Source organism: Capsicum annuum, chromosome 3 (genome assembly GCF_002878395.1).
Source record: "Capsicum annuum cultivar UCD-10X-F1 chromosome 3, UCD10Xv1.1, whole genome shotgun sequence".
NCBI lineage: Eukaryota > Viridiplantae > Streptophyta > Magnoliopsida > Solanales > Solanaceae > Capsicum > Capsicum annuum.
Genome location: NC_061113.1, coordinates 215915806 through 215929874, shown reverse-complemented (window position 1 = coordinate 215929874; position 14069 = coordinate 215915806). Strand labels below are relative to the sequence as shown.

Sequence of the window (14069 nt, the reverse complement as noted above, 5' to 3'; positions counted from 1 at the left end):
TAATTATTTTACTCTCTCTCCCTATTAATATATATGATATAGCCGACATATACATAACATTCTATGTATATGTTAAGATTTTTGTAATATGTTTAGAGAATTGAGATTTTTTATAATATTAGAAATATAAGTTGTGTATTTGTATAATTTTTAGAATAAATAAATAATGCACTGTCCAAATAGTAATTCATGAAGACTTTTGTTTTCGTGTCAAGGGACGACATGCTAACATGTTCTTAGAAATACGTAGTGAGGGTAAGGGTGTCAAGTGGGCTGGTCCGATCCGGCCCTTGTAATTAATCCGATCTGATTTGACCCGGCCCGGTAAGCCCTAGGGATTTAGGGTTTCGAATTTCAAGTCGGTTATTTTTTAAAAATGGGTTCGGCTAATCCGGCTCAGACCAAGCCCGGTCCAGGCCAGTCGATTAACCGGCCCGTCCCGGCCCGAATACCTTTTTTTTTTTAAAAAATAAAAATTAAAAAAAATTGAGATTTTGGGTCAAACTAGCCGTTGGCCCAAGGCTATATAGCCGTTTTTGGGTCCAAATGGCTAGTTTGGGCCCATTTATTAAAAAAAAAATTAACTTTAAAAAATATTTTTTAATCCAAAAAAAAATTCTATAAATATTTTACAACTTCAAATCATTTTTCACACAATTTTTCACTCTCTCAAATCTCATTTTCTCTCAAATCTCAATTCTCAATTCTCAAATATTCAATATATTTAATTTCTTAAAGTGTTCACTTTAATTTTTTAATTTTTCGTTTACAAAGTACGAGCGGAAGTTTCTAAAGTCGCAACCTTCGGATACTTCCAAAATTTGGTATTGTCGTTCCATCTCTTATGTTTAATTTTTATTTATTGTATTAATTGTTTAATATTTAATTTTATTATATTTGTGTATTTTGAATATTTCTAGTTTAATTTAATTTATATTATGGATAAATTAAGAAACCTCGCTACTAAAGGTGTTAAAATTTTTTGTCCCGGAAGCGGTAGTGGTATTAAAAAGTGAATTACTAGCGGTAGAGGTAGTTCAAGTAGTAGATATACCCGTGTGCTTTTGCCTCCTGTACCGCTTGGTACACCTTTTGAGGAAGAAATAAGTGTAGGTGCTCACGATATGAATTATGTAGAAGTTCAGAAAAATTACGGTATAAAAGAAAAAAATGAAGTAGATGCGGTTGATTTAGACGAAGATAATGAAAATATTGCTGAGACACCCGCAGTAGGAGATGCTAACGTTAGATCTGAATCGGTTAATCTCCCTCCCCGTCCTTCCAGTGCCCCAAGACCTCGTAAAAGAACTAGTGTTGCATGACAATTTTTTGAACGTATATCAGATATTGAGGTGCAATGCAATATTCGTCAACAAATATATAAGCATAGAAGTGGAGGCAAGCAAGAGGGTACGGGTACATTAATGAGACATATAGCTGAAGATCACAAAAGAGAGTTAAATATTGCACAAGGTGGTGGGGATGTTGGTGGGCCAATGCAAACTAGAATGGACCTACCAACCGGTCACGTAGCGAAAAAGTATAATAAATTGAGGGACCGAAAAGAAATAGCTAAAATGGTAGCTGTGGGTTGTTTGCCTTTTAGTTTTCCTTCTTCTGATGCCTTTATTCATTATACAAGTAATTTATAATCCTATGTTTAACGGTATTCCTAGAACTACTTGTCGGTCTGATATTTTTAGACTTCATTCATAATATTGTTTTTATTTATCAACATTGTTAAAAAATATTCAATGTAGATTGTCCCTAACTTCTGATCTTGGTCGTGCTGTAAATAAAAATGATTATTTAACCGTTACTTGTCATTGGATGGATAGTAATTTCGTGATGCAAAAACGTATTCTTGCTTTTTTATATGATAAAGATCGTAAACATATTGGATAATTTATTGCTGATTCTATTGTTAAAATTACCGGATATTATGGTATCGAAAATAAAATTTTATGTATTGCTTTTGATAATGTTTCTAACAACAAGACTGCTATAAAAAAATTAAAATCTACGCTATCTTCGCCTTTGCCTGAAATTTTTCATATTAAGTGTGCATATCATATATATAATTTAATTGTAAAAGATGGTCTTGAGTTTTTTGAGCTTTATGTTGAAAAAATTCATCTTGCCGTTGGTTTTATTCAAGGAAATAATCGTAGATCGAGAATTAGAGAATTTAAAGTTAAATGTCAAGAAAATGAACTTACACCGATTTTGATGCCTGAGGAAATTGATACTAGATGGAATTCTATGTATGAATTTTTAAAAACTTGTTATAAATATAGAATTTCTATTACACTAGCTTTTAATCAACATTGCGGTTCATTTGTCGATTCTGCTGATTGCATGCTACATAATTCTGATTGAGTTGTAATTAATGATCTTGTTAAGTTTTTAGAAAAATTTTATGTAGCTACGGTTGAATTTTTCGGTGCTTATTATCCTATTGTTTGTAATATTTTGGCATATATAGCCGATATTTCTGGTTTGCTCAAAGAATATAAAAATAAAAAAGGTTATAAAGAAGTTGTTGGCGCCATGTTTACGAAATTTAAAAAATATTTTTTCCCGATTCCTCCTATTTACTTGGTTGGTGCTATGCTAAATCCGTGCATGAAATATAATAATATGTCCCACTTTAGTACTCTTATTTATGCTAACTTAGAAATAAATACTAATCATGATTCTGAACAAGTACAACCTGATTTGTGGACGGCTACGGCTGATGTAAAGGATTACATAGAAAAATTATATAATCGCTATGCTGATTTATTTGATTTAGCTGTACCTACAAATATCACTCCAACTGTCGCTCCTCATCCTCCCGAGGAGCCATTATCTTCTAAAAGGCCGGCACATAGTGGTTTTTCTGATTCGTTTTATGATTTAAATTGTTGGAACAGTATTGATGAGAGAACTTACATATCAACTTATCGGGAAGAGCTGAAATATTATCTTCGGACGGCACCAGAGGATCGCATACGACGGATCAACACGTTGGATTGGTGGAGGAGTAATGAAACACAATATCCTGTGCTTTCAAGATTAGCTAGAGATATCTTGAATGTTCCAATGTCAACCGTTGCATCAGAGAGCGCCTTTAGTCAGGGACGACAGCAGGTTGGAGACAACCGACACTCATTGGGAAGCAATGCAATGAATGTTCTAGTTTGCCTCAGAGATTGGATTGGAGCGGAAAGAAGAAACCAAGGAATGAAACCGGAGCCAAGCGAAGAGCTGAAACTTGAAGAAATTATGACTTCACGGGAGAACTCAGCAGAATCAAGTCCAATGCATGGTTTTGCCCCCGTTGACTTCGACTATCCTATGCAAGTTTCCGTTAATATTAACATGAATGAGTTGGAAAAAATGATGCATAATTTATAGATTTTTCATTCATGTAAATTATAAATTTTGGATCATTTTGCAATCAATAAAATTCCCCAAATTCATTCACTCCTTAGTCCTTGCTTTTTATATTTTTTCATTTAACGATTTAAAATTATAAATTGAATTTCTAGTTTTCTACTCTAAATTAAAACTTACTTCTAATATATTATTAATTTACTATCAAGTATTATTAATTTATTATATTAAGTAGCATATGTTTTGTATATTTGTGCATATATCTTCTATAGAAGTGTATATTTAACGTATACATGTGTATATATTTTATAAATTAGTATATAAGTATATCTATATATATTGTAATGTATATATAATGTAGTATATTTTATAAGTAGTAGTATATATAAATTGAATGGTGCGTATACACGTGTATATATCTTCTATAGAAGTGTATATTTAACATATACATGTGTATATGTTTTATAAATTGGATATCTTCTATAGAAGTGTATATTTAACGTACAAATGTGTATATATTTTATAAATTAGTATATAAGTATATCTATATATATTGTAATGTATATATAATGTAGTATATTTTATAAGTAGTAGTATATATACATTGAGTGGTGTGTATACACGTGTATATATCTTCTATAGAAGTGTATATTTACCATATACATGTGTATATGTTTTATAAATTAGTATATAAGTATATCTATATATATTGTAATGTATATATATATATATTGTAGTATATTTTAAAAGTAGTAGTATATATACATTGAATGGTGCGTATACACGTGTATATATCTTCTATAGAAGTGTATATTTAACGTATACATGTGTATATGTTTTATAAATTGGATATATTCTATAGAAGTGTATATTTAACGTACAAATGTGTATATATTTTATAAATTAGTATATAAGTATATCTATATATATTGTAATGTATATATAATGTAGTATATTTTATAAGTAGTAGTATATATACATTGAATGGTGCGTATACACGTGTATATATCTTCTATAGAAGTGTATATTTACCATATACAGGTGTATATGTTTTATAAATTAGTATATAAGTATATCTATATATATTGTAGTATATTTTAAAAGAAGTAGTATATATACATTGAATGGTGCGTATACACGTGTATATATCTTATATAGAAGTGTATATTTAACGTATACATGTGTATAGGTTTTTTAAATTAGTATATAAGTATATTTATATTTATTGTAATGTATATATATTGTAGTATATTTTATAAGTAGTAGTATATGTACATTGAATGGTGCGTATATATGAGTAATTGACTAATTGTGTATATGTGTATATATTTTTTAAATTCTAATGTAATATATACTATATATATAGTGTATATATATTATTTAACGTATTTATAATGTATATAGGTGGGTATATGTAATGTATATTGAAAGAATTTTTTTTTTTATATTTTTTACCGGGTTTGACCGGGTTTTGGTGGGTTTGACCGGATTTTGGTGGGTTTGATCGGGTTGGGTTAAGTGGACTAGGTTAGGGTAGATTTTAATTTTTTTACTGTTTGGTCCGTCCCGGCTCGACCCGTCTAGTGCCAAAACCGACCCTAAACCGATCCTCAACTTGGTTAAAATAGAAGAGCCGATTCCGGATTGGTCCGGCCCGGCCCGTACCGTTTGACACCCATAAGTGAGGGCCGGCAGAATAGAAAGAAGAGCAAGAAGTACCCATAACTGGAATGGAATTATGCAGAATTTGACTATTCACCGCTTAATAAATAGTCTTCCATAAAAATAATAGCTGATATATATATTAATACGTAGTATTTTTTTGTCACAATGGCCTAGTCCATTCTGCATACTAGAACTTTGGCTATATTAACGTATATGATGTACATAAAATATAATTTTGAAACAAAATAATCTATATTTATCTAGCGAATATAATTTTTTTAACCAATCAATTTAATGTATAACTTTATTATGATATAAGAAGTTATTTAATTTCATGTGTTCTCTCTTTGGTCTTTGAGAAAGTTCTATTCTCATACGTGTTTGCGTTGTACGTAATTCTTAAATCTTGACCAAGAAATTAATTTAAGGAATTTATCAAAGAAAATATTTAGAAACACGGATTAAGGAGTATATATGTCGTAGACATGAAATGTGGAAAAGAATATTTTAAAATGAGAAAACAAACTGGTTATGAGAAGAATTACAACCTGGCAAAGAAAGCCATTTCTGTAGTACGTGAAAAGCTTTATATGTATCTTTTTTATAAAAAATTGTGTATTAAAGTAATCATAGTCACCTTTTTTATGTTAAGTTGACAACTCAAAGTTTAGATTATCTTACCCACGTTTTTCAAGCTCTGAAACTGATGAGGATCTAGTTATATTCCACCGTCAATAAAAGGACAATGCATGATTTAACGTTATTTTTACTCAAGTCTGGTTGAAATTTAATTGAATCTAAACAGTAAAAGTTGGAGAAAAAAACAGAAATCAGTTAGACGATTGAGAATTAGTGGTGGACATTGTTTGGGCCATCCAGAAATACAAATTGAAATTCAATTTTTTGGTTATTTGATTTGAATGTTTGGATTGTATTATAAATTAGATTTTTGAATTTTATTATTAAAATGTATAAATTTAGAATTGGAGTCGAATTTAGTACTCTGGATTTGGATATCATAAAATCCAAAAGTTATAGTCATATAATTCAGCCTAATCCATGTGATATGTGTCCAATACTAATAAGTCCAATTTTCAAAGGTAAATAGATAGTATCATACAGCATACCATTATATACAATATTAATTACAATATGAAATTACACAACATGGACGGCTGGATGTTAATTGTAGAAGGTTATACATTCAAAGGAGCAAATTATTAGGTGATCAATTAAGGTTGTCGAATGTTATTGACTGTCTTAAAGGCTCAAAAATCAAAATAAAAAATTTAAAATATTCAAACTGATAAATCTAAAATCGAACTTAAAATATCCAATTAAGTTCAGGCTTATTTAGATTGAGTCTCAATTGTAATTGCTTCAATCCAAAATTCGAATATTCAAATCAAAATTTCATGTGTTTGAATTTAAAGTTCATGTTACTTAATCATGATTAATCAATATGTATTTTACTTAATTTAATTAAATAACCATGATAAAGAACATTAGTTTGGTATATACACCGGGTGCGTGTATGTATCTACCTTAATTAAGTTTATGGACAGGTTACAAAAATAACTTATCTCATTAATCAAATCACAATTGCTGGGTGGGCGTTTGAGCCGTTCAAATTGAATATGAACATTTGTTACTACTACAATTTTAGTTAAACTTATTACTTTGAAACAGAATATTTGTGCCTTAATGATTATTGGATTGCATAATCCGTATGCATATATAGCAAGTGTACAGTCCAAATAAAAATTTCTGGTTATGTAACATAGTAAATTTAATTTCGTGACATGTGTGCGAGAAATAACTTTTACACAATGCATTTAAAGATGTTATAAATATATTCTCTGTTTTAATTTATTTATCTGATTTTAATTTGACACATAATTTAAGAAAGTAAACAAGACTTTTGAATAGTACTTATGATTTTAAGCTAAAAATATCTAGAATGTATCAAATGTCATTATTTATTTTTGTGATCTTAAATATTTTCATGTGAAAAGCTATAATTAAATTGTAGCCGATAAAAAAAGAGACATTCTTTTTAAAATAAATTTTAAAAAAAAGTAAACCGAACAAATTAAACAGAGAAAATATTATTTAATAACCAAATTATGATTTCTATGGGGAGTCAGACGATGATATTGCTAATCTTTTTTACTTAAAAATATGCATTATACACTATAGAGTTAGAAGTTAAGCTCTTCTGAGTAATAGGAGAAAAAATATATCATTGCACAAATAATCAATGGTATTGAATTCGAGCTTTATCTATGGAGTAAATCCTGTTAGAAAGTATTACTCTTACTATGAATCTTGTAATGCGCAATTCAAATCAATGAGGACTTCAAATATTAAACATCAAATGAAAAAAAAAAATCAATGGTAAAAATTATAATATTCGAGAGTCGAGACAATAATAAAAATTTATAATATAATAACTCGGCAAATAGTATTTATGAATTTATAAGGTGAAGGAAGATCTGACCCAACTATTGGGCATAAAGAAAGGAATTTAAGTTTTATCCATAAAATATTCTACATCAATAGATAAAATAGATTATTTAATTTTTATATAAAATTTTTAAGAAAATAAAATAATTTATAATAACAGATCAAGTTTATTTGATACTATAAAATATTTTTTATCCTAAGGGGTTGTTTGATAGAATGTATAAGAATAATGCAAAATATGGTATATTAATAATGTTTGTGTTAGTTATGCTTGTATTTTTCTTATGCGGTATTTGGTTTAATGTATTAAAAATAACATAAATTACACAATTTTTTTAAAAACTTTTTTTACAGAAATTCCCTCCATATATATGTTGGAAAGGATGCGAATTTTTTTTGAGGGATAATAATGTATTTAATCATGTTATGCATATATTGAATCCATTGCATTGCTGATATCATAGATTTTGAGGTATTAACAATACACATCTTAATACACAATAGAGTGTATAATTAATACAAATATTAATTATATATAGAATGAAAAAATATACCAAATAAAATACTAATAATACATTAAACTAATACATACATTAACTTTTCAATACACTCGACCAAACAATCCCAAAAGTACACAAAATTTAAATTCTAAAGGGAGTCTGGGAATAATCTTGGCCGGCAATTCAAAGGATATGTGTATTCCCTACTCTAGCTTAGCCGCAATATTCCATCAACGACCAACTTGTACTTTGACAAATCAAATAAAGAGTAGAGAGCACTAACATGGAACACAACACATGCATGCAGTAAATAAAATGTAGTATAATTCATACGTAAAACCACAAAGAAGTACTTTCTCTGTTTTAATTTACTTGTCTTATTTAATTTAATATAAAATTTTAAAAATTAAAATAAATTTTTAAATCTTATTTTTTTGAAATAAAGATATACCAATTTCCTCCGTTTCAGTTTTCTTGACCTTAATTAAAAATAATTACTTCAATTTATTACTTATTCAATTTATCAAATCAAGATAAATTTATCATTTTTTAATATGACTTCTATCATAAAATTGTTACATAAAGCATTTGTATTTAAATTTAAATTTTTAAAGCATCATTAATAAAATTAATTTAATAAAATAAATATTTAATAAATATTTTTCTAAGAAAAGAGTCAAATCAACATGATTAAGTTAAATAAAATATAAAAAGTATGTCAAATGTATACAAATATTTTTTAATCTTATAATTTTAAATATATCATCTAAAAAAATTAGAATAATAAAGAGTGGCTCTTTTTAGAACATACTTTTTTTTTAAAAAAAAAGACTAACAGATAACACAGAGTGTGTGTATACAATATATAAATATATATCCAAATTAAATACGTTTAAAGTGGTTGCGTAATAAAAGTATATATTTTTCTCTTATTGGTCAATTGTCAACCTTTGACTGCCTTGGAGACTCGTCAAACTTGTCCTTCTATAAATACCCATGCATCTTTTAATTCTCTCATCACTTATCATCAAGAAAATCAATCGCTTTGCTTTCCATTTACTAATCAAACTTGACAAATCATCTGGTACTAAGAAATTTTTTAAAAAATACATGGAATTCTTCAAATTTTCTCAAGGTGCTAGCCTGTTAGGCATGGTCACCATTTTGTTTATGTTATGTAAAGTTGTATATTCTTGGTGGATTATGCCTAAACTCATATATCGGAAACTAAAGGCAAATGGTTTTGACGGACCAACACCAAATTTTCCTTTTGGAAATATTAACGACATGAAGAAGGAGCTGATGATGAAGAGAGTTTCTTCTTCTTCTTCCTCTTCTGTTAATGCCATTAGCCATGATATTCATGCATTGGCATTTCCTTACTTTGCTACGTGGCAGAAATTGCATGGTACGTATGCTTTCTCTCTAGCATCTTGACACAACAGTGCAATGCATGTTTTCTTCTTTTTGTTTTATTCTTCAATATGTCAGAGCTACCCAATCATAAAACATGAATGGATACAATTAATAGCTTAATAACATATACAATATCTAAGCTAAATAACTGCTAGGTTAGATATGAATTCGGCTGAACCCGTAACTTATTACACTTGTTATACATACATGCATGGTATCTGCAGTGTAAATGAAAGAGTGTTGATTATTTTTTGCAGGAAAAGTATTCATATACTGGCTGGGAACAGAACCATTTGTCTACATTGCAGACCCTGAATTCATCAAGAAGATGTCAGCGGGAGTAATGGGGAAAAGTTGGGGAAAACCAACAGTGTTTAAGATGGATAGAAAGGCAATGTTTGGGAAAGGACTTGTCATGGTGGAAGGTGATGAATGGGTGAGACATAGGCATGTTATTACTCCTGCTTTTACCCCAGCCAACTTGAAGGTATATATTAATATTATTAGTTACTATGGGTGCAGTACTTCTCTATTTTCTCATTGAAGCACAATATCTTTGTGGTATATGGAGTATTAATTAGGAAATTCCACACGGAAGACAGAAAAATCAGTTTTCCTGGCTCCACACGAAGTAACATGACCTTAAAACTCAAATTGGCAAATGTAACGTGACACATATATCATAAGATAAGGATTTAATCCGTATGCATGTTACTGATATATAGTGCAAGTATTTTTTGCACTGTCAATATATTTTAACCAATTATAGCAGGTAATTATGCTTGAACTTTCAAATTATTTAGTCCCCGACATTTCTTTGTTAGTATACCTAGATAAATGTTATAATATAAGAAAAATACCACTATTTCCATATATAAAAATTGAAGTCTCGACACTCTATAATTAGGGTGTTTGATAGCAAGTTGTATTAATTCAAATTTGGTTGGCATGCAGGGCATGGCAACTGTAATGGCGGATTCCGCCACACATATGCTAGACCGTTGGGCTGCACTCATCAATTCCGGGAACCCGGAAATTGATGTAGAGTCCGAAATCATAAGTACCGCAGGTGAAATCATCGCAAAGACAAGCTTCGGTATCAGCTACGTAGATGGCGAAAAAGTGTTCGAAAAATTAAGAAATGTGCAAATCACACTGTTCAAGTCTACACGTTATGTTGGGGTACCCTATGGAAATCAGATCATGTGCCCTAAAGAAACCCTCAAAGCCCATAATCTAGGAAAGGAAATCGATTCGCTACTAATGTCCATTATTGACGAGCGAAAAAAGATGAACAAAGATATTGATCGTGCAGGGCACGATCTTCTGAGCCTTTTGCTGGCTGGGAATGGGAGGACATTGAGTACAAGGGAAATGGTGGATGAGTGTAAAACGTTTTTCTTCGCAGGCCATGAGACAACTGCATTGGCACTCACGTGGACCTTGTTGCTGCTGGCACAACATCCAGAGTGGCAAACTCAACTCAGAGAGGAAATCAAACAAGTGATGGGTGATGGTGAAATAGATGCCACTAAGCTTGTTGGTCTAAGGAAGGTAAGCTAATTATTTGATCTGTACATCTTTGATAAGTTTGATTGTCCTATTTCTTTGTAAAAGTAATCCGTTCTACAAAAAAAGAAGCTTCTGGGGATAAACTTTGGATTCTGATGGCTCAAAGAAAACAAAGAATATTTTTTTGACAGCTCATTAATCATATACTCCCCCGTTTAAAAAAGAATGACCTACTTTGACTTGACACAAAGTTTTAAAAAATAAAGTAGACTTTCGAATCTTGTGGTCTTAAATTAAAGTTGTATCAAATGTACGAAAATGCCTTTTAATATTGTGGTCCTAAACATGTCATGTGAAAAGTTGAAATTAAAGTATTGCAAAAAAAATGAAAGGAAACATTATTTTTTAAACGAACTAAAAAGGAAAGTATGTCATTTTTTTGAAACAGAGGGGGTATAAGATTATAAAATTAAAGGATAGTTTAATTTGATACATTGTGCATATATTTAATTTAAAATCACAAGATTTAAAAATATATTTTATTTTCTTAAAATAAGTACTCCCTTGGTCCAACAATAGTTGTACTTGGTACACAACTTAAGAAATGATAGCAGTGATTTTGTTATATTACCCTTTGAATATAATAAATTTAGTGTTTTGAAAAAAATGCATTTCATTATGAATATCATTTAATATTATGGATAAAATAGACATAAATGAATAAATTATTCATTGATTTTTAAATTGAATAAATATTATTGAATATTTATTTTTAGTATAGTAGACAAGTAATATACCAGGTCAATAAAATGCAAGAGATATTAATCTAATGGGGTATACCAGGTCAACATGCATGTTTAAAAGTTGAAAAGAAAGAATTGACAAACCAAACGCACATTTCAGATGCCAATTATTCCAGGGGTTTGGGATTGGGGCCATTTATTACGTAAGTGGCGAACTGTTTATATGCAAAACTTGGTATTGCCTTTACATGTGTCAACACCCTGCATGCAGCTAAATATCTATGCCTTTTCACATATGAAATACGATGATGAAAATATCTGGCCAGTCCAGCTGGTTAACAGTTTGACCAGTCACCGTCCACACCTAAACGCTAAATAATTATTCCATTAGTCAACTAAGCTCCCAATTATATTGCAATTCTCATGTAATTTATCCCAACTCTAATTGTTTTAAACGCTTGGTAAGATGATTTATAGCTACATAAATTTGTATAACTTATTTAACTATAATTTTTTAAAATTTCATATTCAATCAAATAATGTCACATGAATTATTGTGACAGGGAGACAACTACATATGTTGTTTTACTTGTCTATCATGGATTTCCTTTTGATCCATATAAAAAACAACTATTCAAAGATTTATTTATTTAAAGTTTTAATTTGTATTGGTATATTGAAATTTTGAAATTATGTGTAATGCAGATGGGATGGGTGATGAATGAAGTTCTAAGACTGTACTCACCAGCACCGAATGTGCAAAGGCAAGCTAGAGAAGACATTCAAGTGGACGACCTAGTCATTCCTAATGGAACAAATATGTGGATTGATGTGGTGTCCATGCATCACGACAAGGAACTTTGGGGTGAAAAGGTGAATGAATTCAAGCCAGATAGGTTTAAGGATGACATCCACGGTGGATGCAAACACAAAATGGGATATTTGCCCTTTGGTTTTGGAGGGAGGATGTGTATTGGTAGGAATTTGACTATGATGGAATACAAAGTTGTCTTGTCCTTAATCTTGACAAGGTTCTCCTTTTCCATCTCACCTAACTATATACATTGTCCCTCTATCATGCTTTCTCTTAGGCCCACACTAGGATTGCCTCTTATGTTCCAATCACTTTAATTTAGCATTTTAGAATAATCTTCCTTCTCAATGTTGCAAGGAAAACCAGTACCTAGTTACACTGAAGTCTGAAAAGGATCCAAATATGTCGGAATTTTAATTTTGTTCTATGTTTTTTCCTCTTTTTTCCTTTTTCTTTACACCCGGAGCATGAGGAGCAACGGCTTACATAATTGTACCTCTCGTTTTCAAAAGTAGAATTCATGTACTGATTATCAAAAGTGAAGTAAATTACAGTTTAATCCCTACTCATGACGAGAGACTGTGAGTGATCCTATTATCCTCTAGTCAGAACAAATGATTTTAAATTGCAGTAAAATGATTTTCATTAGAGATATTGAATCATAAATGAACATACGGTGTGATTAAGGGATCAACAAAGTTAAATTCTTCATCATTTTAAAAGGTACTCCCTCTATTTCAATTTATGTATCACTTTTTGCTTCTCGAGAGCCAAACCGTTTAAGTTTGACCATAAATTTGGGTACGAAATCAAGCCTTTTGAAATAAAAATTATATGTTTGGAAACTACTTAAAAAGTACTATAAGTCACATGAATTGATAAGTCAAAATATTTAGAAGATATACGGAGAAATTATGATCAAAGATAGACTTGTTTGAACTTTGAAATTTGAAAAGTGTCACATAAATAAATTGACAGAGAGAATACTTGGTAACTTCTTTCCATTTGTATAGACCTTAATAAACAGAATTACCGATGGTCGTTGTGTTGCTAAGAGGTAGAAGTACCCAATGAAATAGTCAAAGTGTGCAAAAGCAATTCAGACACCACCATCATCAGCAGACAAAGAATATCATATACGAACATGAGAAGAAACGAAGCATGTCAAACACATCGAACCTAACGGCCACCTATTAAATTAGTTATTCATCGAAAAAGATTACGGAGGTTAAAATCGCCACAAATCATGAATTGGAAGGTTTCTTACAAATCTCTGTACATTAATTGCAGTGGACTTAACTGCTAGAGTTCTTAACCCCCACAATTTCCTTCATATTGAATCAATCAAGTGTAAGACAAATTAGGTAAAATCTCACGCTACAACAAATGACTAAGTGCTACGACCGTCATATTTGAAACAAGTGTACCAAGTAAATATCAAGAGTTCCCATATTGACATATATATGAAAGCTGTTTATGAGTCAAATCCTAAGAAGGAAACAATCACTTGAAATTTATTGGAAATATTCAAAGTTTAACAAACATAGTTGAATACTCAAGGTTATCTCATTCAAT

General features: G+C 30.1%; 1 protein-coding gene across 1 annotated transcript; it reads left to right on the top strand.

The window, feature by feature from the left end:
* The first annotated feature begins 9011 nt into the window (after positions 1–9011).
* On the top strand, positions 9012–12951 carry LOC107866164 (cytokinin hydroxylase). Its single transcript, XM_016712335.2, has 4 exons — positions 9012–9417; positions 9683–9912; positions 10380–10979; positions 12386–12951. The coding sequence occupies exons 1-4, from the start codon at positions 9120–9122 to the stop codon at positions 12809–12811; spliced, it is 1554 nt and encodes a 517-aa protein (XP_016567821.2). The 5' UTR covers positions 9012–9119; the 3' UTR covers positions 12812–12951.
* The last annotated feature ends 1118 nt before the right edge of the window (positions 12952–14069 follow it).

Bases quoted from the DNA above. Each gene is read 5' to 3' on its own strand.
- LOC107866164 (XM_016712335.2), top strand. From the start codon at position 9,120: ATGGAATTCTTCAAATTTTCTCAAGGTGCTAGCCTGTTAGGCATGGTC. The intron at 9,418-9,682 runs GTACGTATGCTT...TATTTTTTGCAG, and splicing joins TACGTGGCAGAAATTGCATG to GAAAAGTATTCATATACTGG. The intron at 9,913-10,379 runs GTATATATTAAT...GTTGGCATGCAG, and splicing joins TTACCCCAGCCAACTTGAAG to GGCATGGCAACTGTAATGGC.